The following is a 25,512-nucleotide window of genomic DNA, read 5'->3' on the forward strand; positions in this document are numbered from 1 at the left end:
GGCAAAAAGAACAACTGTCACCCAGCAATGTATAGGGCAAAAAGAACAACCGTCACACAGCAATGTATAGGACAAAAAGAACAACTGCGTCACCCAGCAATGTATAGGGCAAAAAGAACAACTGTCACCCAGCAATGTATAGGGCAAAAAGAACAACCGTCACCCAGCAATGTATAGGACAAAAAGAACAACTGTGTCACCCAGCAATGTATAGGGCAAAAAGAACAACCATCACCCAGCAATGTATAGGGCAAAAAGAACAACTGTGTCACCCAGCAATGTATAGGACAAAAAGGACAACTGTGCCACCCAGCAATGTATAGGGCAAAAAGGACAACTGTGTCACCCAGCAATGTATAGGGCACAAAGAACAACTGCGTCACCCAGCAATGTATAGGGCAAAAAGGACAACTGTGTCACCCAGCAATGTATAGGACAAAAAGGACAACTGTCACATAGCAATGTATAGGACAAAAAGAACAACCGTCACACAGCAATGTATAGGGCAAAAAGAACAACTGTGTCACACAGCAATGTATAGGGCAAAAAGAACAACTGTGTCACACAGCAATGTATAGGACAAAAAGAACAACCATCACCCAGCAATGTATAGGGCAAAAAGGACAACTGTGTCACCCAGCAATGTATAGGGCACAAAGAACAACTGCGTCACCCAGCAATGTATAGGGCAAAAAGGACAACTGTGTCACCCAGCAATGTATAGGACAAAAAGGACAACTGTCACATAGCAATGTATAGGACAAAAAGAACAACCGTCATACAGCAATGTATAGGGCAAAAAGAACAACTGTGTCACCAGCAATGTATAGGGCAAAAAGGACAACTGTCACCCAGCAATGTATAGGGCAAAAAGAACAACTGTGTCACCAGCAATGTATAGGGCAAAAAGAACAACCGTCACTCAGCAATGTATAGGGCAAAAAGAACAACCGTCACCCAGCAATGTATAGGGCAAAAACAACAACTGTGTCACCCAGCAATGTATAGGGCAAAAAGGACAACTGTGTCACCCAGCAATGTATAGGGCAAAAAGGACAACTGTCACATAGCAATGTATAGGGCAAAAAGAACAACTGTGTCACCCAGCAATGTATAGGGCACAAAGAACAACTGCGTCACCCAGCAATGTATAGGGCAAAAAGGACAACTGTGTCACCCAGCAATGTATAGGACAAAAAGGACAACTGTCACATAGCAATGTATAGGACAAAAAGAACAACCGTCACACAGCAATGTATAGGGCAAAAAGAACAACTGTGTCACACAGCAATGTATAGGGCAAAAAGAACAACCGTCACCCAGCAATGTATAGGGCAAAAACAACAACTGTGTCACCCAGCAATGTATAGGGCAAAAAGGACAACTGTGTCACCCAGCAATGTATAGGGCAAAAAGGACAACTGTCACATAGCAATGTATAGGGCAAAAAGAACAACTGTGTCACCCAGCAATGTATAGGGCAAAAAGAACAACCGTCACCCAGCAATGTATAGGGCAAAAAGGACAACTGTCACCCAGCAATGTATAGGAGAAAAAGGACAACTGTGTCACCCAGCAATGTATAGGGCAAAAAGAACAACTGTGTCACCAGCAATGTATAGGGCAAAAAGGACAACTGTCACCCAGCAATGTATAGGGCAAAAAGAACAACTGTGTCACCAGCAATGTATAGGGCAAAAAGAACAACCGTCACACAGCAATGTATAGGACAAAAAGAACAACTGTGTCACCCAACAATGTATAGGGCAAAAAGAACAACTGTGTCACCAGCAATGTATAGGGCAAAAAGGACAACTGTCACCCAGCAATGTATAGGGCAAAAAGAACAACTGTGTCACCAGCAATGTATAGGGCAAAAAGAACAACCGTCACACAGCAATGTATAGGGCAAAAAGAACAACCGTCACCCAGCAATGTATAGGGCAAAAAGAACAACCGTCACCCAGCAATGTATAGGGCAAAAAGAACAACCGTCACACAGCAATGTATAGGACAAAAAGAACAACTGTGTCACCCAGCAATGTATAGGGCAAAAAGAACAACTGTCACCCAGCAATGTATAGGGCAAAAAGAACAACCGTCACACAGCAATGTATAGGACAAAAAGAACAACTGCGTCACCCAGCAATGTATAGGGCAAAAAGAACAACTGTCACCCAGCAATGTATAGGGCAAAAAGAACAACCGTCACCCAGCAATGTATAGGGCAAAAAGAACAACCGTCACCCAGCAATGTATAGGGCAAAAAGGACAACTGTCACCCAGCAATGTATAGGAGAAAAAGGACAACTGTGTCACCCAGCAATGTATAGGGCAAAAAGAACAACTGTGTCACCAGCAATGTATAGGGCAAAAAGGACAACTGTCACCCAGCAATGTATAGGGCAAAAAGAACAACTGTGTCACCAGCAATGTATAGGGCAAAAAGAACAACCGTCACACAGCAATGTATAGGACAAAAAGAACAACTGTGTCACCCAACAATGTATAGGGCAAAAAGAACAACTGTGTCACCAGCAATGTATAGGGCAAAAAGGACAACTGTCACCCAGCAATGTATAGGGCAAAAAGAACAACTGTGTCACCAGCAATGTATAGGGCAAAAAGAACAACCGTCACACAGCAATGTATAGGGCAAAAAGAACAACCGTCACCCAGCAATGTATAGGGCAAAAAGAACAACCGTCACCCAGCAATGTATAGGGCAAAAAGAACAACCGTCACACAGCAATGTATAGGACAAAAAGAACAACTGTGTCACCCAGCAATGTATAGGGCAAAAAGAACAACTGTCACCCAGCAATGTATAGGGCAAAAAGAACAACCGTCACACAGCAATGTATAGGACAAAAAGAACAACTGCGTCACCCAGCAATGTATAGGGCAAAAAGAACAACTGTCACCCAGCAATGTATAGGGCAAAAAGAACAACCGTCACCCAGCAATGTATAGGACAAAAAGAACAACTGTGTCACCCAGCAATGTATAGGGCAAAAAGAACAACCATCACCCAGCAATGTATAGGGCAAAAAGAACAACTGTGTCACCCAGCAATGTATAGGACAAAAAGGACAACTGTGCCACCCAGCAATGTATAGGGCAAAAAGGACAACTGTGTCACCCAGCAATGTATAGGGCACAAAGAACAACTGCGTCACCCAGCAATGTATAGGGCAAAAAGGACAACTGTGTCACCCAGCAATGTATAGGACAAAAAGGACAACTGTCACATAGCAATGTATAGGACAAAAAGAACAACCGTCACACAGCAATGTATAGGGCAAAAAGAACAACTGTGTCACACAGCAATGTATAGGGCAAAAAGAACAACTGTGTCACACAGCAATGTATAGGACAAAAAGAACAACCGTCACCCAGCAATGTATAGGGCAAAAAGGACAACTGTGTCACCCAGCAATGTATAGGGCAAAAAGGACAACTGTGTCACCCAGCAATGTATAGGACAAAAAGGACAACTGTCACATAGCAATGTATAGGACAAAAAGAACAACCGTCATACAGCAATGTATAGGGCAAAAAGAACAACTGTGTCACCAGCAATGTATAGGGCAAAAAGGACAACTGTCACCCAGCAATGTATAGGGCAAAAAGAACAACTGTGTCACCAGCAATGTATAGGGCAAAAAGAACAACCGTCACCCAGCAATGTATAGGGCAAAAACAACAACCGTCACCCAGCAATGTATAGGGCAAAAACAACAACTGTGTCACCCAGCAATGTATAGGGCAAAAAGGACAACTGTGTCACCCAGCAATGTATAGGACAAAAAGGACAACTGTCACATAGCAATGTATAGGGCAAAAAGAACAACTGTGTCACCCAGCAATGTATAGGGCAAAAAGAACAACCGTCACCCAGCAATGTATAGGGCAAAAAGAACAACCGTCACCCAGCAATGTATAGGGCAAAAAGGACAACTGTGTCACCCAGCAATGTATAGGGCATAAAGAACAACTGTCACATAGCAATGTATAGGACAAAAAGAACAACCGTCAGACAGCAATGTATAGGGCAAAAAGGACAACTGTGTCACCCAGCAATGTATAGGACAAAAAGGACAACTGTCACATAGCAATGTATAGGACAAAAAGAACAACCGTCATACAGCAATGTATAGGGCAAAAAGAACAACTGTGTCACCAGCAATGTATAGGGCAAAAAGGACAACTGTCACCCAGCAATGTATAGGGCAAAAAGAACAACTGTGTCACCAGCAATGTATAGGGCAAAAAGAACAACCGTCACCCAGCAATGTATAGGGCAAAAAGAACAACCGTCACCCAGCAATGTATAGGGCAAAAACAACAACTGTGTCACCCAGCAATGTATAGGGCAAAAAGGACAACTGTGTCACCCAGCAATGTATAGGGCAAAAAGGACAACTGTCACATAGCAATGTATAGGGCAAAAAGAACAACTGTGTCACCCAGCAATGTATAGGGCAAAAAGAACAACCGTCACCCAGCAATGTATAGGGCAAAAAGGACAACTGTCACCCAGCAATGTATAGGAGAAAAAGGACAACTGTGTCACCCAGCAATGTATAGGGCAAAAAGAACAACCGTCACCCAGCAATGTATAGGACAAAAAGAACAACTGTGTCACCCAGCAATGTATAGGGCAAAAAGGACAACTGTGTCACCCAGCAATGTATAGGGCATAAAGAACAACTGTCACATAGCAATGTATAGGACAAAAAGAACAACCGTCAGACAGCAATGTATAGGACAAAAAGGACAACTGTGTCACCCAGCAATGTATAGGACAAAAAGAACAACTGTGTCACCCAGCAATGTATAGGACAAAAAGGACAACTGTGTCACCCAGCAATGTATAGGGCAAAAAGAACAACTGTCACATAGCAATGTATAGGGCAAAAAGAACAACTGCACATAGCAATGTATAGGGCTGTAATGTAATTGGGGGGGCTGTGGTAGGTGTGATGGTGGGGGGACAGTGGTAAGGTGTAATGAGGTGGGGACTGTGGTATGTGTAATGGTGGGGGGGGGACTGTGGTAGGTGTAATGGTGGGGGGGACTGTGGTATGTGTAATAGGCGAGGACTGCGGTAGGTGTAATGGGGGGGACTGCGGTAGGTGTAATGGGGGGGACTGAATGGGGGGGACTGCAGTAGGTGTAATGGGAGGGACGGCAGTAGGTGTAATGGGAGGGACTGCAGTAGGTGTAATGGGGGGGGACTGCAGTAGGTGTAAAGGGGGGGGGACTGCAGTAGGCGTAATGGGGGGGGACTGCAGTAGGTGTAAATGGGGGGGACTGCAGTAGACGTAATGGGGAAGACTGCGGTAGGTGTAAATGGGGGGGGACTGCAGTAAGTGTAAATGGGGGGGGGGAGTGCAGTAGGTGTAAATGGGGGGGACACTGCGGTAGGTGTAATGAGGGGGGGACTGTGGTAGGTGTAATGAGGGGGGACTGTGGTAGGAATTGCCAGTAGGATAGCAAAGAAGATTTTCAGCCAAAAGAAATCAGAGTAAATCAACTACTCTCTGCCTCACATAATCTTTTTTTATCAACAAAACTAATTAAACCTCATGTTAAACTAATTTCCTATATTAAACGTGAAGGGGAGTGTGGCGCGTGCTGCTGTCATTAGAGGTGGGGGTGGGTGTGTGGCCCCCAGGAGATCACTCAGCATTAGTGACACAAGAAGTCCCCCAGGACAATAAGTGGGCGGCACTGGTACAATTCATTAAGCAGTAGGTCCAGCTGAGGCAGCACGTGCACTAGGCCCACTCCCTCACCCCAGTAGGACCTCTAGCCCTCGTTTCCCATTCAGTGGAGAGATGCCACCCCGCACATGACAGCTGGACGGCCCCCAGGAGAGCAGGCTCTAATCACCCCCCCCCCCCTGTGATTGCCAACAAATGATGCAGCAGGTGAGCGTCTGACAAGACCCCAAGCATTCACTTGATGCTTTGGACCTGAAGAGCAATCTAATCAGCATATAAATGGCCTTCTCCGTGTCAGACATTCAATGAGCCTGGACTGTGCTTCCATGAGAGGTACAGGCAATAAATCCCACGTCACGGGTTCAGCACGCTCCCAGCTTTAAACAAACTTGTTTATATAGCAGCCAGTATTGCAGAAGTGTAGGTAGGAACCGCACTCAATCCCTAAGCAGCCACCTGGTGCTCCGGAGCAGGACCAGCAATCCCACAACAGCAAAGCAAATAGAAGAAATATCTCCAGGCACTCAGGATGTTAAAACCGCAGGCAGGTTTATAGAAACAGTAAGGACAGCAACGTTTCGACCTATCAGGAGGTCTTTGTCCTTTCTGTTTCAATGAACCTGCCTGCGGCTTTAACATCCTGAGTTGCCTGGATATATTTCTTCTATTTGTTTATATAGCAGCCAGTGACCAAGGGCCTCAATCCAAACCTTAATTGAATCTTAATTGGGGATTACCAATGAATTTAACACAATTGTATTCATCTAAATATTTATGATTTTATAACGGCCTAATTCCCCTCATTTAAAAACAATCCCACTGCAGCCCACTGCAGACTTTAACAAATTAAAATACCCCAGAACTCCCGTCTCCATACAATATTCTGCAGCTCAGTGACTTTCCAGTACATGCTCAGCCCACCACATGTGAAGTTCTGGTTCTACCCTAGATGGTGAGCTACTGGAGGTTACTCAAGATCGAAAGCTATTTAATTGTTGAACAGATTTGGTGATTAGAAGATAAACAATGCAGCGTCTGAAACTGGAGTCAACAGAACCAAATTCATCTTCAGCTCTTAGTATCACAAGTACCATAGTACCTGCTCTCTAGAGGCCCCACTAGAGATTTATACTAAAAGCCCTTGCCTCCCCAACAGGATTCAGCTCTTCATTTTTCATGTCCCAGAGACCAAATGCTCCACTGAATCCAACTTTCTGTGAGACTACAGGCTTCCCACAGTGAGAGATCAAGGCTTCCCATCAACCTCAAGACCCCAGGATCCCACAGCCTCAGCCCCTCTGAGGAGAGCCCAAATACAACCCAGGGGCAGTCTGCAATCCTTTCCTACTAACTGTTTCTTCTCTCTAGATTGAAGGCATTGATCTGGAGAAGGTAGCTATGAAGAGTTTGGATATTTTATTCCCACAGGGACCTTTAAACACGGAGATCTATGACAGCAGAACAATCCCTCACACACACACACACTTTATAGGCATCATGTTTATTTCTGCTGTAAATCCAAATTCTCTCTCCAATCCCATCCAGCGCTCAGAATGAAATCGCAGATAATGAAAAAGTTCAAGAAATTTACAGTGTGTCGGAAACCTTAGAGAGCCAGACAAAATTAAAGAACTGCTGAGACATAAATCATAGGGAGCATTGCAAAAACGACAGGCTTTTCTCTACAATCTGTGGATGTAAAGTGGGAGCAAAGGGGTGAAGTCCAATTCATAGACATCCTCGCTGGTATTCCCTCCAGAACCAAGGGGAATGCCTGACCCAGTCTCATTTCACATTACAGAACGTATCAATGATCACAGCTTGTGCATTGTGAGACATGGACAATGTCTGCAAGCTATTACCGTGTATTCAGGAAGAAGAAATAAATCTCTGGTACTCATAAAAACATGATTTAGAGGATAGGAACGGAGCAGCAGTTGTATGAGCCATACTATACATCTGACCAGAGTCCCACCAGACACGAGCAGAATAAATACATGCATTAATACAAAGCACGTTCCCTGATATGAGATTCACCTTAATACGACAGAGACAGGACTCTCATGGCCTGCCGCACTGAATATATTCTCAGCATTGCACATACTAAAACAAAACTTTGACGATTCCCACAGTCTCTGTCCCAAGAAGCTCTCACCCATACTTCCCGGGCTGTATATAAACCTGTGTGACAGATACCCTCATCATGCTAAGCCGGATATAAACCTGTGCGACAGATACCCTCACCATGCTAAGCCGAATATAAACCTGTGTGACAGATACCCTCATCATGCTAAGCCAGACATAAACCTGTGTGACAGATACCCTCACCATGCTAAGCCAGAAATAAACCTGTGTGACAGATACCCTCACCACGCTAAGCCGGATATAAACCTGTGCGACAGATACTCTCACCACGCTAAGCCGGATATAAACCTGTGTAACAGATACTCTCACCACGCTAAGCCGGATATAAACCTGTGTGACAGATACCCTCACCACGCTAAGCCGGATATAAACCTGTGTGACAGATACCCTCACCAAGCTAAGCCAGACATAAACATGTGTGACAGATACCCTCACCACGCTAAGCCGGATATAAACCTGTGTGACAGATACCCTCACCATGCTAAGCCAGAAATAAACCTGTGTGACAGATACCCTCACCAAGCTAAGCCGGATATAAACCTGTGTGACAGATACCCTCACCACGCTAAGCCAGACATAAACCTGTGTGACAGATACCCTCACCAAGCTAAGCCAGACATAAACCTGTGTGACAGATACCCTCACCACGCTAAGCCGGATATAAACCTGTGTGACAGATACCATCACCAAGCTAAGCCAGACATAAACCTGTGTGACAGATACCCTCACCACGCTAAGCCGGATATAAACCTGTGTGACAGATACCCTCACCAAGCTAAGCCAGACATAAACCTGTGTGACAGATACCCTCACCAAGCTAAGCCGGATATAAACCTGTGTAACAGATACCCTCACCATGCTAAGCCAGACATAAACCTGTGTAACAGATACCCTCACCATGCTAAGCCTGACATAAACCTGTGTGACAGATACCCTCACCATGCTAAGCCAGACATAAACCTGTGTAACAGATACCCTCACCATGCTAAGCCAGACATAAACCTGTGTAACAGATACCCTCACCATGCTAAGCCTGACATAAACCTGTGTGACAGATACCCTCACCATGCTAAGCCAGAAATAAACCTGTGTGACAGATACCCTCACCATGCTAAGCCAGAAATAAACCTGTGTGACAGATACCCTCACCAAGCTAAGCCGGATATAAACCTGTGTGACAGATACCCTCACCACGCTAAGCCAGACATAAACCTGTGTGACAGATACCCTCACCACGTTAAGCCGAATATAAACCTGTGTGACAGATACCCTCACCATGCTAAGCCAGAAATAAACCTGTGTGACAGATACCCTCACCAAGCTAAGCCGGATATAAACCTGTGTGACAGATACCATCACCAAGCTAAGCCAGACATAAACCTGTGTGACAGATACCCTCACCACGCTAAGCCGATATAAACCTGTGTGACAGATACCCTCAAATAAGCTAAGCCAGACATAAACCTGTGTGACAGATACCCGCACCAAGCTAAGCCAGACATAAACCTGTGTGACAGATACCCTCACCATGCTAAGCCTGACATAAACCTGTGTGACAGATACCCTCACCATGCTAAGCCTGACATAAACCTGTGTGACAGATACCCTCACCATGCTAAGCCGAATATAAACCTGTGTGACAGATACCCTCACCAAGCTAAGCCAGACATAAACCTGTGTGACAGATACCCTCACCAAGCTAAGCCGAATATAAACCTGTGTGACAGATACCCTCACCAAGCTAAGCCAGACATAAACCTGTGTGACAGATACCCTCACCATGCTAAGCCTGACATAAACCTGTGTGACAGATACCCTCATCATGCTAAGCCAGACATAATCCTGTGTGACAGATACCCTCATCATGCTAAGCCGACTATAAACCTGTGTGACAGATACCCTCACCATGCTAAGCCAGATATAAACCTGTGTGACAGATACCCTCACCACGCTAAGCCAGACATAAACCTGTGTAACAGATACCCTCACCAAGCTAAGCCGGATATAAACCTGTGTGACAGATACCCTCACCAAGCTAAGCCGGATATAAACCTGTGTGACAGATACCCTCACCACGCTAAGCCGGATATAAACCTGTGTGACAGATACCCTCACCACGCTAAGCCGGATATAAACCTGTGTGACAGATACCCTCACCAAGCTAAGCCGGATATAAACCTGTGTGACAGATACCCTCACCAAGCTAAGCCGAATATAAACCTGTGTGACAGATACCCTCACCAAGCTAAGCCGGATATAAACCTGTGTGACAGATACCCTCACCAAGCTAAGCCGGACATTATAACTTGCAACACTTATCATTCCGCATTTAGTAAAAAGTGGCACAAAATAAGAAGGTGGCCTCTGTATTTCTCTGCAGAGGTCGTTGCTGGAAATAACTGACAGGTTTCAGTCACTAAACTCATTAAGGGACAGAGCCTAGTAGATAACTCATTTGCCGCACCTAAACAGCATTACCATGTCGCCCTCATGAGGCCATGTTACAAATTACAGATCATCAAAACATTTAGCCTTTGTGAGCGCATTGTAGTACACATTGTAGTATATTAGGGAGCACACATACACTGTTATCATGGACATTTCATTTTCCACCTATGGGACCTTTACCTCACTTGCATGTGATAGGCTCCTCCTACACACTGTCAGATAACACCAGGTCCCGGCAGCAGACAGAGTGGGGGTGAAGCTATCAGTCAGTTGGGGACATTTATTTATATAGTGCCATCAGAATCCATAGCGCTGTACAATGGGACATTAAAAAATATCGGGTGTGTGTTTGGGAAAGGAGCGGCCAATCTGATTGCATAGTAAGCTGTATATACTGATGTTTTCAGGAGCCATGGCGATTCCACATGTCCTGTATCAAAGGTTGGTGCCTAAAGGATGGATGCACAAAAAAAAAAAAAAAAAAAAAAAGTATACAGCGTAATGTATAGTATACAGTTCATTGGATTTGTTCTGGCGAGTAGAATCATTCGCTTCAGGCGTTTTGCAGTAAACACTGTTTTCTCAAAGAAAATGCAGTGTTTACATTACAGCCTAGTGAAACCTCCACTGGCCACTCCTCAGATGACTGCTAGAGGTGCTCCCTGGGGCAGCGCTGCACAGTATGACAGAGTATGACCCTCTGCATGCAGACACTGAACTTTCCTCATAAAGATGCATTGATTTCACGCATCTCTATGAGGAGATGCGGATTGGTCAGGGCTGTGTTTGGCTTGTGCTGGCTCTGCCCCTGATTTGCCTCCTTGACAGTCTCAAGTTGTTAGCCAAGCAAGCAGATCAGGGGCAGAGCCAGCAGAAGTAGACTGTAATAAAAGTAAAATTGTATTATATTTAGGGGTACAAGGGAGGGCAAGAGGGCTAGACAGCGTTTATAAAATTATAGGTTCAGAAATAACGGTTTATGTTCCTGACCCTATATTGTTCCATTAATGAAGCCGTTTTGGTCTATAGATTATGCCCCTGCAGTCTCACTGCTTAATTCTCTGCCATTTAGGAGTTAAATCACTTTGTTTATACAGATCTAGTCACACCTCCCTGCATATGACTTACACAGCTTTCCTAAATCCTTCCTGTAAAGAGTCATCTAATGTTTACACTTCCTTTATTGCAAATTCTCATTACATTTAGAATTCCCTATCTCCTGCTTTGTTAATAGCTTGCAGACCCTGTAGGGGCCTTCTGTATGTGATTAAAGATCAATTACAGAGCAAGAGGTAAAAACATTTAAATTAAGTTACATGTGATTGAAAATTAAACCATTTTGTTTTCATGTGTGTCAGTCATAGGCAGAGGAGGTGTGGCAAGGGCTGCATGAACAGAAAAGTGATTTAACTCCTAAATAGCAGAGAAATGAGCAGTGATATTTCAAAGGAATGATGTATACACCCAAACTGCTTCATTAAGCTGAAGTTGTTCTGGTGACTATAGTGTCCGTTTAAGGAACAGTGCCAAAAAAAAAAAAAAGCCAAAACCGTTTTAAATCTTACAAGGTTACTTAAAATTACCTAAAAAAAAAAAATACTTACATCATGTGGCCATATCGTGATAAGCGGGCAACTATGTTACAGTATTCCATTAACGCGGTCTAACGTTAATTTTAACATGGGAGAATAAACATACTCAATGCTTACAAATGAAATGGAAAGAGAATAAACCTATCCAAAAGGAGTGGATAACAGGGAATGAACATGGAATATTACTGTGTAAGATCGATATTTCCACTGATATGCCTTTTATCCTGGAAAGTTTGTGAGCGTTTTTAACCGTATGTAATTATTAAGAAAAGGTTTACAGAGAACACTATGTCTCTATTTTTATGCCCTTTAGATTTCAAGACATCATACAACACAAGAGACCCCCATATGGTCAGGTATTGCATTTCTAAGAAGATTTTATAACTATGTCCTACTGATTTATTATACAGGTTATATTACACCAGATACAGATGATTTGGTAACATGAGTGTCATCCTGTTGGAGATAAATTGTAACACACATGTATCAGCTATTTCGAGTTACATAGACTTTAACCACATGGACGCCAATCATATTTATATTTGAAACTAGCTGCTATTTGTAGAAACATTTGTTTTTGTTTTCTGTGTTACCAGCTCTGTATGTCACTACTGTTTGGATTTATACAAATTCACTTTTAGTTAACAGCGGCCCCCCTCCCAATTGGGGGCAGCTCTCTACCTGTCCATCCCTCTAACCTATTTCCACTATTTTTTCATTTTTCGTTTGTCTTTGTATTTATTCCTTTGGTTGTGCTGTTTCCTACTCCACGTCTCCTGGTACGTTTAGGATTTTATATCCTTGAGATTTATTTTATACTCAATGCTTAAACCGCTTCAAGAGACCCTCCCCAAAAGGTATGCTTTCCCTAGGTAACAAAAGGCACAACTTTTACAATACTTCACTATTGCGGCTCTCTTTCCATTTACAAGGGGGACCATACTCCAGCTATCTACCATCTCCATATACCCAGGAGGGTGATGAGCCTGAATTTAACTCTGCCTGTGAGTGTGCTACCTACCTTTCATTTCCACAAACTATATTACGATATGTGCAGTTTACTTTTTTATTATAGATTTTGAAAGCACTTATCCTGGATTCTTAATCATTGCAGGTTATACTACCCCATTTTTATAAGTCATTGTGGATTTCTCCAATGTTTCTGTTTGTTTGTATTCTTTAAATATTGGTGTGTGTGAGGTACACATGGGAGAGTACTTTCATTTATATATATTCACTATTTGGGTGTATCTTGTTTTACTAGGAATAATTCATGTTTAGGACCCGTTCTATATATGATGTCAACATATGAAATATGTTTATGAATACAGCAGTGAAGATGACTCATTACTCACATTCATCCAGTCCAAGCTGATAGGCCAGATTCTGGAGGCCTCGCACTTTCTCCATTAGGTTAGCAGTGGTTAGGCTCCCTAATTCTGCAAAAACAAACAAACCACATGCATATTAATTAGATAAGGAAAAAAGTATTATAAAAGATGCTAAGTAATGCCAAGAAATATATCACACTGTATATTGCACCATGTAATGAAATATCACACTGTATAATGTACCATGTAATGAAATATCACACTGTATATTGCACCATGTAATGAAATATCACACTGTATATTGTAGCATGTAATATTAGGCACATATCACACTGTATATTGTACCATGTATTATTTAGGCATATATCACACTGCATATTGTACCATGTAATATTAGGCACATATCACACTGTATATTGTAGCATGTAATATTAGGCATATATCACACTGTATATTATACCATGTAACGAAATATCACACTGTATATTGTAGCATGTAATGAAATATCACAATGTATATTGCACCATGTAATATTAGGCATATATCACACTGTATATTATACCATGTAACGAAATATCACACTGTATATTGCACCATGTAATTAAATATCACACTGTATATTGCACCATGTAATATTAGGCATATATCACACTGTATATTGTAGCATGTAACGAAATATCACACTGTATATTGTAGCATGTAATATTAGGCACATATCACACTGCATATTGTACCATGTAATATTAGGCACATATCACACTGTATATTGTACCATGTAATATTAAGCACATATCACACTGTATATTGTAGCATGTAATATTAGGCACATATCACACTGCATATTGTACCATGTAATATTAGGCACATATCACACTGTATATTGTACCATGTAATATTAGGCATATATCACACTGTATATTGCACCATGTAATATTAGGCACATATCACACTGTATATTGTACCATGTAATATTAGGCACATATCACACTGTATATTGTACCATGTAATATTAGGCACATATCACACTGTATATTGTAGCATGTAATATTAGGCATATATCACACTGTATATTGTACCATGTAATATTAGGCACATATCACACTGTATATTGTACCATGTAATATTAGGCACATATCACACTGTATTTTGTACCATGTAATATTAGGCACATATCACACTGTATATTGTAGCATGTAATATTAGGCATATATCACACTGTATATTGTAGCATGTAATATTAGGCACATATCACACTGTATATTGTACCATGTAATATTAGGCACATATCACACTGCATATTGTACCATGTAATATTAGGCACATATCACACTGTATATTGTAGCATGTAATATTAGGCATATATCACACTGTATATTGTAGCATGTAATATTAGGCATATATCACACTGTATATTGTACCATGTAATATTAGGCACATATCACACTGTATTTTGTACCATGTAATATTAAGCACATATCACACTGCATATTGTACCATGTAATATTAGGCACATATCACACTGTATATTGTAGCATGTAATATTAGGCATATATCACACTGTATATTGTAGCATGTATTATTTAGGCACATATCACACTGTATATTGTACCATGTAATATTAGGCACATATCACACTGTATTTTGTACCATGTAATATTAAGCACATATCACACTGTATATTGTACCATGTAATATTAGGCACATATCACTTTGCATATTGTACCATGTAATATTAAGCACATATCACACTGCATATTGTACCATGTAATATTAGGCACATATCACACTGTATATTGTACCATGTAATATTAGGCACATATCACACTGTATTTTGTACCATGTAATATTAAGCACATATCACACTGCATATTGTAGCATGTAATATTAGGCACATATCACATTGCATATTGTACCATGTAATATTAGGCACATATCACACTGTATATTGTAGCATGTAATATTAGGCACATATCACACTGTATATTGTACCATGTAATATTAGGCACATATCACACTGTATATTGTACCATGTAATATTAGGCACATATCACACTGTATTTTGTACCATGTAATATTAAGCACATATCACACTGCATATTGTAGCATGTAATATTAGGCACATATCACATTGCATATTGTACCATGTAATATTAGGCACATATCACATTGCATATTGTACCATGTAATATTAGGCACATATCACACTGTATATTGTACCATGTAATATTAGGCACATATCACACTGTATATTGTAGCATGTAATATTAGGCATATATCACACTGTATATTGTAGCATGTAATATTAGGCATATATCACACTGTATATTGTACCATGTAATATTAGGCACATATCACACTGTATATTGTACCATGTAATATTAGGCACATATCACACTGTATATTGTAGCATGTAATATTAGGCACATATCACACTGTATATTGTACCATGTAATATTAGGCACATATCACACTGTATATTGTACCATGTAATATTAGGCACATATCACACTGCATATTGTAGCATGTAATATTAGGCACATATCACACTGTATATTGTAGCATGTAATATTAGGCATATATCACACTGTATATTGTAGCATGTATTATTTAGGCATATATCACACTGTATAGTGTACCATGTAATATTAGGCACATATCACACTGTATATTGTACCATGTAATATTAGGCACATATCACACTGTATATTGTACCATGTAATATTAAGCACATATCACACTGTATATTGTACCATGTAATATTAGGCACATATCACACTGTATATTGTACCATGTAATATTAGGCACATATCACACTGTATATTGTACCATGTAATATTAGGCACACATCACACTGCATATTGTACCATGTAATATTAGGCACATATCACACTGTATTTTGTACCATGTAATATTAAGCACATATCACACTGCATATTGTACCATGTAATATTAGGCACATATCACACTGTATATTGTAGCATGTAATATTAGGCATATATCACACTGTATATTGTACCATGTAATATTAGGCACATATCACACTGTATATTGTAGCATGTATTATTTAGGCATATATCACACTGTATATTGTACCATGCAATATTAGGCATATATCACACTGTATATTGTACCATGTAATATTAGGCACAGATCACACTGTATATTGCACCATGTAATATTAGGCATATATCACACTGTATATTGTAGCATGTAATATTAGGCACATATCACACTGCATATTGTACCATGTAATATTAGGCACATATCACACTGTATATTGTACCATGTAATATTAGGCACATATCACACTGCATATTGTACCATGTAATATTAGGCACATATCACACTGCATATTGTACCATGTAATATTAGGCACATATCACACTGCATATTGTACCATGTAATATTAGGCACATATCACATTGCATATTGTACCATGTAATATTAGGCACATATCACACTGTATATTGTACCATGTAATATTAGGCATATATCACACTGTATATTGTACCATGTAATATTAGGCACATATCACACTGTATATTGTACCATGTAATATTAGGCACATATCACACTGTATATTGTACCATGTAATATTAGGCACATATCACACTGTATATTGTACCATGTAATATTAGGCACATATCACACTGTATATTGTACCATGTAATATTAGGCACATATCACACTGTATATTGTACCATGTAATATTAGGCACATATCACACTGTATATTGTACCATGTAATATTAGGCACATATCACACTGTATATTGTACCATGTAATATTAGGCACATATCACACTGTATATTGTACCATGTAATATTAAGCACATATCACACTGTATATTGTAGCATGTAATATTAGGCACATATCACACTGTATATTGTACCATGTAATATTAGGCATATATCACACTGTATATTGTACCATGTAATATTAGGCATATATCACACTGTATATTGTACCATGTAATATTAGGCACATATCACATTGCATATTGTACCATGTAATATTAAGCACATATCACACTGTATATTGTAGCATGTAATATTAGGCACATATCACACTGCATATTGTACCATGTAATATTAGGTATATATCACACTGTATATTGTACCATGTAATATTAGGCATATATCACACTGTATATTGTACCATGTAATATTAGGCATATATCACACTGTATAGTGTAGCATGTAATATTAGGCATATATCACACTGTATATTGTACCATGTAATATTAGGCATATATCACACTGTATATTGTACCATATAATATTAGGCACATATCACACTGTATATTGTACCATGTAATATTAGGCACATATCACACTGTATGTTGCACCATGTAATATTAGGCACATATCACACTGTATATTGTACCATGTAATATTAGGCACATATCACACTGCATATTGTACCATGCAATATTAGGCACATATCACATTGCATATTGTACCATGTAATATTAGGCACATATCACACTGTATATTGTACCATGTAATATTAGGCACATATCACACTGCATATTGTACCATGTAATATTAGGCACATATCACACTGCATATTGTACCATGTAATATTAGGCACATATCACACTGCATATTGTACCATGTAATATTAGGCACATATCACACTGTATATTGTACCATGTAATATTAGGCACATATCACACTGTATATTGTACCATGTAATATTAGGCACATATCACACTGTATATTGTACCATGCAATATTAGGCACATATCACATTGCATATTGTACCATGTAATATTAGGCACATATCACATTGCATATTGTACCATGCAATATTAGGCACATATCACATTGCATATTGTACCATGCAATATTAGGCACATATCACATTGCATATTGTACCATGCAATATTAGGCACACATCACACTGTATATTGTACCATGTAATATTAGGCACATATCACATTGCATATTGTACCATGTAATATTAGGCACATATCACATTGCATATTGTACCATGTAATATTAGGCACATATCACACTGTATATTGTACCATGCAATATTAGGCACATATCACATTGCATATTGTACCATGTAATATTAGGCACATATCACACTGTATATTGTACCATGTAATATTAGGCACATATCACACTGTATATTGTACCATGTAATATTAGGCACATATCACACTGCATATTGTACCATGTAATATTAGGCACATATCACACTGCATATTGTACCATGTAATATTAGGCACATATCACACTGCATATTGTACCATGTAATATTAGGCACATATCACACTGTATATTGTACCATGTAATATTAGGCACATATCACACTGTATATTGTACCATGTAATATTAGGCACATATCACACTGTATATTGTGCCATGCAATATTAGGCACATATCACATTGCATATTGTACCATGTAATATTAGGCACATATCACATTGCATATTGTACCATGTAATATTAGGCACATATCACATTGCATATTGTACCATGTAATATTAGGCACATATCACACTGTATATTGTACCATGCAATATTAGGCACATATCACACTGTATATTGTACCATGTAATATTAGGCACATATCACACTGTATATTGTACCATGCAATATTAGGCACATATCACATTGCATATTGTACCATGTAATATTAGGCACATATCACATTGCATATTGTACCATGTAATATTAGGCACATATCACATTGCATATTGTACCATGTAATATTAGGCACATATCACATTGCATATTGTACCATGCAATATTAGGCACATATCACATTGCATATTGTACCATGTAATATTAGGCACATATCACATTGCATATTGTACCATGTAATATTAGGCACATATCACATTGTATATTGTACCATGTAATATTAGGCACATATCACATTGCATATTGTACCATGTAATATTAGGCACATATCACATTGCATATTGCATATTGTATCATGTAATATTAGGCACATATCACACTGCATATTGTACCATGTAATATTAGGCACATATCACACTGTATATTGTACCATACAATATTAGGCACATATCACATTGCATATTGTACCATGTAATATTAGGCACATATCACACTGTATATTGCACCATGTAATATTAGGCACATATCACATTGCATATTGTACCATGTAATATTAGGCACATATCACATTGCATATTGTACCATGTAATATTAGGCACATATCACACTGCATATTGTACCATGTAATATTAGGCACATATCACACTGTATATTGTACCATGCAATATTAGGCACATATCACATTGCATATTGTACCATGTAATATTAGGCACATATCACACTGTATATTGTACCATGTAATATTAGGCACATATCACATTGCATATTGTACCATGTAATATTAGGCACATATCACATTGCATATTGTACCATGTAATATTAGGCACATACCACACTGTATATTGTACCATGTAATATTAGGCACATATCACACTGTATATTGTAGCATGTAATATTAGGCACATATCACATTGCATATTGTACCATGTAATATTAGGCACATATCACACTGTATATTGTACCATGCAATATTAGGCACATATCACACTGTATATTGTACCATGTAATATTAGGCACATATCACATTGCATATTGTATCATGTAATATTAGGCACATATCACACTGCATATTGTACCATGTAATATTAGGCACATATCACACTGTATATTGTACCATGTAATATTAGGCACATATCACACTGCATATTGTACCATGTAATATTAGGCACATATCACACTGCATATTGCACCATGTAATATTAGGCACACATCACACTGCATATTGTACCATGTAATATTAGGCACATATCACACTGTATATTGCACCATGTAATATTAGGCATATATCACACTGCATATTGTAGTGGTGCACTAGCACAGTGTGATATACAGATGGACAACTTGTATTGGTTTATCAGTGTTATAAGTTGGCAATGCATGCTTACCTTTCAGCATGTCCATATCATCATTTTCTAGCTGGGCCATCCATTTAGGAGGGGAGCTGCTAATAGGCTGTTAAAAAAAAAGAAAGTTAATAAATGTAAATATATAGATAATGAGTCATCTCTTTGCTATTAGAATGTCAGGACCATTTAGACTGGTTGGAAGCTATTTGTATACAATGACTGAAGGTGACGTGAGTTATGCAGTGGGTGTGTAATATTCACTGTAAATGGACGGGAAGGTAGCGGATGGGCAATGTGTTTAGAATATCTGGAGTCTGTAACTAGACACAATAAAGGAATGGGCATTAGTTAATGGATATATAATGTTTGTGTCTGCTATACATACACTTTTGAAAGACGCAGCAAACTCTGCAACACCGGGCACTGTGGAGAAGAAAGGGAATCACATCATATTGCAGCCTCTTACTTGATGAGTTCTGTGTAGAATAATTAATTTGAGGCTAGAGCTAGTAAAACAGGGCTTATTATGCACAAAGCCTTATACTGTTCAATGTTTAGTCATCTGAATTATGCTAAGACATGTTTAGGAACAGTTCTGTATGCAGAATAGCAGAAGATAAATCCAGGTGATAGGTGCTCGTAGATCCAGTCTGTGAAGCCCACTCAAGGATCTAAGAATGAAAGGGTTACTCTAAGAACCATGACCACTTCAGTGATTAGAAGTGGTTATGGTGCTTGTAGTCTTTACATGAAACACTGCACGTCCATGGATATTTGAGGTTGCTGTCGGAGGAGGTGACGTGGTACCCCAATCCATGCCGCCCTGTGCCCTGTCTCAGCAATATGCTTCCAGTGAGGTGCAGTGATATCATGGAAGGTGGATCGGGCTGCAGGTAGAACTTGGCCTGGTTTTTTTTCTATTTTACTTATTTTAAAAAAGGAGGACAAGTTAGCAAAAGCTTACAACAGTCAAAAAACAATATCTTATTAAAACACAGTTTTTTTGTTGGAGTAACGTTTAAGACAGTAAATAGAACGTGGATGCCACTGAGTGTCCATGGCTTTAAATTGCTGGGAATCAAAACCTGGTTTGGAGAATAAAACATTCAGACTTTGTTCTTGGAAAACTCCAAGCTCCCAGGGCAGTTCACCTTTAGGGTTAACAGACCGTTAACGTTTTATCTTATTAAATAAAAGTGCTAATTTCTAGAAATATCTGCACTTTTGCAAATGTCCTATATTAAACCCTCAAGTTACACAGCAAAAAGGGTTCCTTCCTCACTGGCTTTGATTGCTTGCTTGAAGTGGAAGTGATGGTTTACATGCAGTGGATTTAGAAGAATTCTATTGGCACAGATTAGATTAGAGATTTGTTTGATTTTTTTTTTTTTTACCAGCCAGATGGGGCTCCCTAAATCAAATAAACAATGAATCAAATGTATTGAAAAGTGTCAATTTAAGCAATCTCCCCCAAAATCTCTACAGGTGTAGAAAGGTTTAAGTAAAACAAAAAGCAATACTTAATCTCCAGGGAAGAGTGTTCCATTCATAGATCTCAAAGCATGTAGGAAAAAACATAAAAAGAGCAAAGAATAGCGCAGATTGTATTAAAGGGCCACGATAGGCACCCAGACCACTTCAGCTTAATGAAGTGGTCTGGGTGCCAGGTTTAACCCTTTTTTCTATAACCATAGCAGTTTATATTAGGGTTAATCCAGCCTCTAGCGGCTGTCTCATTGACAGCCGCTAGAGGTGCTTCCACGCTTCTCACTGTGATTTTCACAGTGAGAAGACGCCAGCGTCCATAGGAAAGCATTGAGAATGATTTAATAAATTATTAAATGTAGCTGTAGTTTACACTGTTTTATATATGCTGTATGTTGCTTTAAGTGTATTTTATGTTAATTCATTCTGACTATGATGCTGTGTGCTGAAAAAGTAGAGCAGCCAATGAAATGATGGTTATTTCATATGCAAATGAGGTTGACCAGAGGGATTAATTGAAAGATTTGAACTGGTAACTAAGGGCTATAAAAACCCTCAAAGATGGCCACCGTAGCACATCACGTCCTGAGGAAGCCGGGTATCCGGAGAAACGCGTAGACGTTGGCACCAGGGGGCAAACCGTACCTCGCACGCTGGATTCCAGCTCGGGAAGCCTGCACTTCGCCTCCAGCCACATCCTTTGAGGACAGCCACCCCAGCACTTTATTGATTACGAGCCTGGCAGTGAGTAACGGCGGAAGCCGTGCCTTACTCACAACTCTTTTGTGTAAGAGTCAGTTTGTTAGCAGTTCTAGCTGTGTGTGTTTTTGTAAACCTGCTTCTATGTATTTTTATTGCATGTCTTAAATATCTGTGATAATAAATCCTTTACCTAAAGTTTGTTAGAATTAAGACACTGCTTTATGGTATTTCCTTAGCCCTCTTTGGGGTACAATATCTGCGAATATATTTAAATACAATCTTTGCTCTTTTTATGTTTTTTCCCTACATGCTTTGAGATCTATGAATGGAACACTCTTCCCTGGAGATTAAGTATTGCTTTTTGTTTTACTTGAACCTTTCTACACCTGTAGAGATTTAGGGGGAGATTGCCTAAATTGCTCCACTCTTATTCCTCTTTTTTATTGTTCACTGCATTGTGTTTGCAGGGTACCACACCTAGAGTGTTTGAAGCAGTAATTTATTAGCTCTAACTAGACTTTTTTCACCTACTAAATAAGTGCTCCAAATATTACCATTATAATGTATTTATTCATAATTCCAGATTATTTCTTTAAATTACAGCTTACACTATACAAGACTGTTTGAACTGTAATAAACGTCTTTTTGCTGCGGTGGCAGGCTCCCAATCATGGCTCCTGTGTATTACTAAATGAAGAACGTAAGTTTAGCCGATGAGACTTACATTGCTCAGGCCACAATTCGGGTGACGCTCGATCCAACTTCTCGAAGCTCAGCAAGGACTCCTCTATATCTGAACCTAGGCAAGAGAGATTGGACATCATTGTGTGTCTATAAGCTTGTTACAATCAGGAAACTGTGATTAAGAGATGCTTCAGTCCTCCCATCAGGTGTCACTCTTTTGAAATGGCATACAATCCTTGCATACTTGGCATTGGTTGGAACATCTCATGACAATCCCTGTTGATCATGGTAGCTGGAAACTTGGCATCATCAAACCGAGAGGTAGTAGTGAGAGAACTTGACGTAGTATGTTTCTCGCTACTCCTTTCAGGCCACCAGACAAGTAAACTTGTCACCTTGGGAAAGGTGGGGGAGTTTGCACCAAAAAAAGTTTCAAAGACCTCATACGTGACAGGATTACTGTCCGTCTCAAAAAAGGCCATCACCCAAATTGCAGCCAATCTTTCCAAGTATGGTGAAACACACAGAACATTAGAGTTTTAATGCAGTGGAGCTCTGTGATACATTCATACACATTGAATATTACTGTGAGTTTTATTGGAGTGGAGCTGTGTGTGGAGCTTTGACACATTTACTGAGATGTATTAGAGTGGAGCTCTGTGAGATGTATTAGAGTGGAGCTCTGTGATACATTACTGAGATGTATTAGAGTGGAGCTCTGTGAGACATTACTGTGATATGTATTAGAGTGGAGCTCTGTGCCTGTGGATCTCTGAGATGTATTAGAGTGGAGCTCTGTGACTGTGGAGCTCTGTGAGATGTATTAGAGTGGAGCTCTGTGAGATGTATTAGAGTGAAGCATTGTGACTGGAGCTCTGTGACTGTGGAGCTCTGAGATGTATTAGAGTGGAGCTCTGTGACTGTGGAGCTCTGTGATGTATTAGGGTGGAGCTCTGTGACACATTACTGTGAGATGTATTAGAGTGGAGCTCTGACTGTGCAGATCTGTGATTGTGGAGCTCTGATGTATTAGAGTGGAGCTCTGTGATATGTATTAGGGTGGAGCTCTGTGACCAGTGGAGCTCTGTGAGATGTATTAGGGTGGAGCTCTGTGAGATGTATTAGGGTGGAGCTCTGTGAGATGTATTAGGGTGGAGCTCTGTGAGATGTATTAGAGCTCTGTGACTGTGGAGCTGTGTGATATGTATTAGAGTGGAGCTCTGTGACGCTCTGACTGTGGAGCTCTGTGACATGTATTAGAGTGGAGCTCTGATATGTATTAGGGTGGAGCTCTGTGACGGTGGAGCTCATTGACGGAGCTCTGTGACATGTATTAGAGTGGAGCTCTGTGACTGTGGAGCTCTGAGATGTATTAGAGCTGTGACGGTGGAACTCTGATGTATTAGAGTGGAGCTCTGTGACTGTGGAGCTCTGTGAGATTTATTAGAGCTCTGTGACTATGGAGCTGTGTGACGGTGGAACTCTGTATTAGAGTGGAGCTCTGTGACTGGAGCTGTGTGACGATGGAACTCTGTATTAGAGTGGAGCTCTGTGACGGTGGAGCTCTGTGACGGTGGAGCTCTGTGACTGTGGAGCTGTGTGACAGTGGAGCTGTGTGACAGTGGAGCTCTGTGGAGCTGTGTGACTGTGGAGCTCTGTGACATGTATTAGAGTGGAGCTCTGTGACTGTGGAGCTCTGTGAGTTGTATTAGAGCTCTGTGACTGTGGAGCTGTGTGACGGTGGAACTATGTGACATGTATTAGAGTGGAGCTCTGTGAGATGTATTAGAGCTCTGTGACTGTGGAGCTGTGTGACAGTGGAACTCTGTATTAGAGTGGAGCTCTGTGACTGGAGCTCTGTGACTGTGGAACTCTGATGTATTAGAGTGGAGCTCTGAGATGTATTAGAGTGGAGCTCTGTGACTGTGGAGCTGTGTGACGGTGGAGCTCTGTGACATGTATTAGAGTGGAGCTCTGTGACTGTGGAGCTCTGTGAGATGTATTAGAGCTCTGTGACTGTGGAGCTGTGTGACGGTGGAACTCTGTGGCATGTATTAGAATGGAGCTCTGTGACTGTTGAGCTCTGTGATGTATTAGAGTGGAGCTCTGAGATGTATTAGAGTGGAGCTCTGTGACTGTGGAGCTCTGATGTATTAGAGTGGAGCTCTGTGACTGTGGAGCTCTGTGAAGTATTAGAGTGGAGCTCTGTGGCTGTGGAGCTCTGATGTATTAGAGTGGAGCTCTGTGATGTATTAGAGTGGAGCTCTGTGACTGTGGAGCCCTGTGAAGTATTAGAGTGGAGCTCTGTGACGTATTAGAGTGGAGCTCTGTGATGTATTAGAGTGGAGCTCTGTGATGTATTAGAGTGGAGCTCTGTGATGTATTAGAGTGGAGCTCTGTGACTGTGGAGCTCTGTGATGTATTAGAGTGGAGCTCTGTGATGTATTAGAGTGG

General features: G+C 40.2%; 1 protein-coding gene across 1 annotated transcript in view; it reads right to left on the reverse strand.

Moving 5' to 3' along the window:
• LIN52 (lin-52 DREAM MuvB core complex component) overlaps positions 1-25,512 on the reverse strand; it is a 41,316-nt gene that overhangs the window by 15,602 nt on the left and 202 nt on the right. The window contains exons 2-5 of the mRNA XM_063438975.1: positions 23,099-23,173; positions 20,573-20,610; positions 20,227-20,293; positions 13,270-13,353 (exon numbers count right to left, since the gene is read on the reverse strand). Of these exons, the coding sequence (XP_063295045.1) occupies positions 13,270-13,353; positions 20,227-20,293; positions 20,573-20,610; positions 23,099-23,173 (264 nt within the window). The remainder of the gene's footprint in view (positions 1-13,269; positions 13,354-20,226; positions 20,294-20,572; positions 20,611-23,098; positions 23,174-25,512) is intronic.

The sequence above is a fragment of the Pelobates fuscus genome, chromosome 13 (assembly GCF_036172605.1).
Source record: "Pelobates fuscus isolate aPelFus1 chromosome 13, aPelFus1.pri, whole genome shotgun sequence".
Classification (NCBI taxonomy): domain Eukaryota; kingdom Metazoa; phylum Chordata; class Amphibia; order Anura; family Pelobatidae; genus Pelobates; species Pelobates fuscus.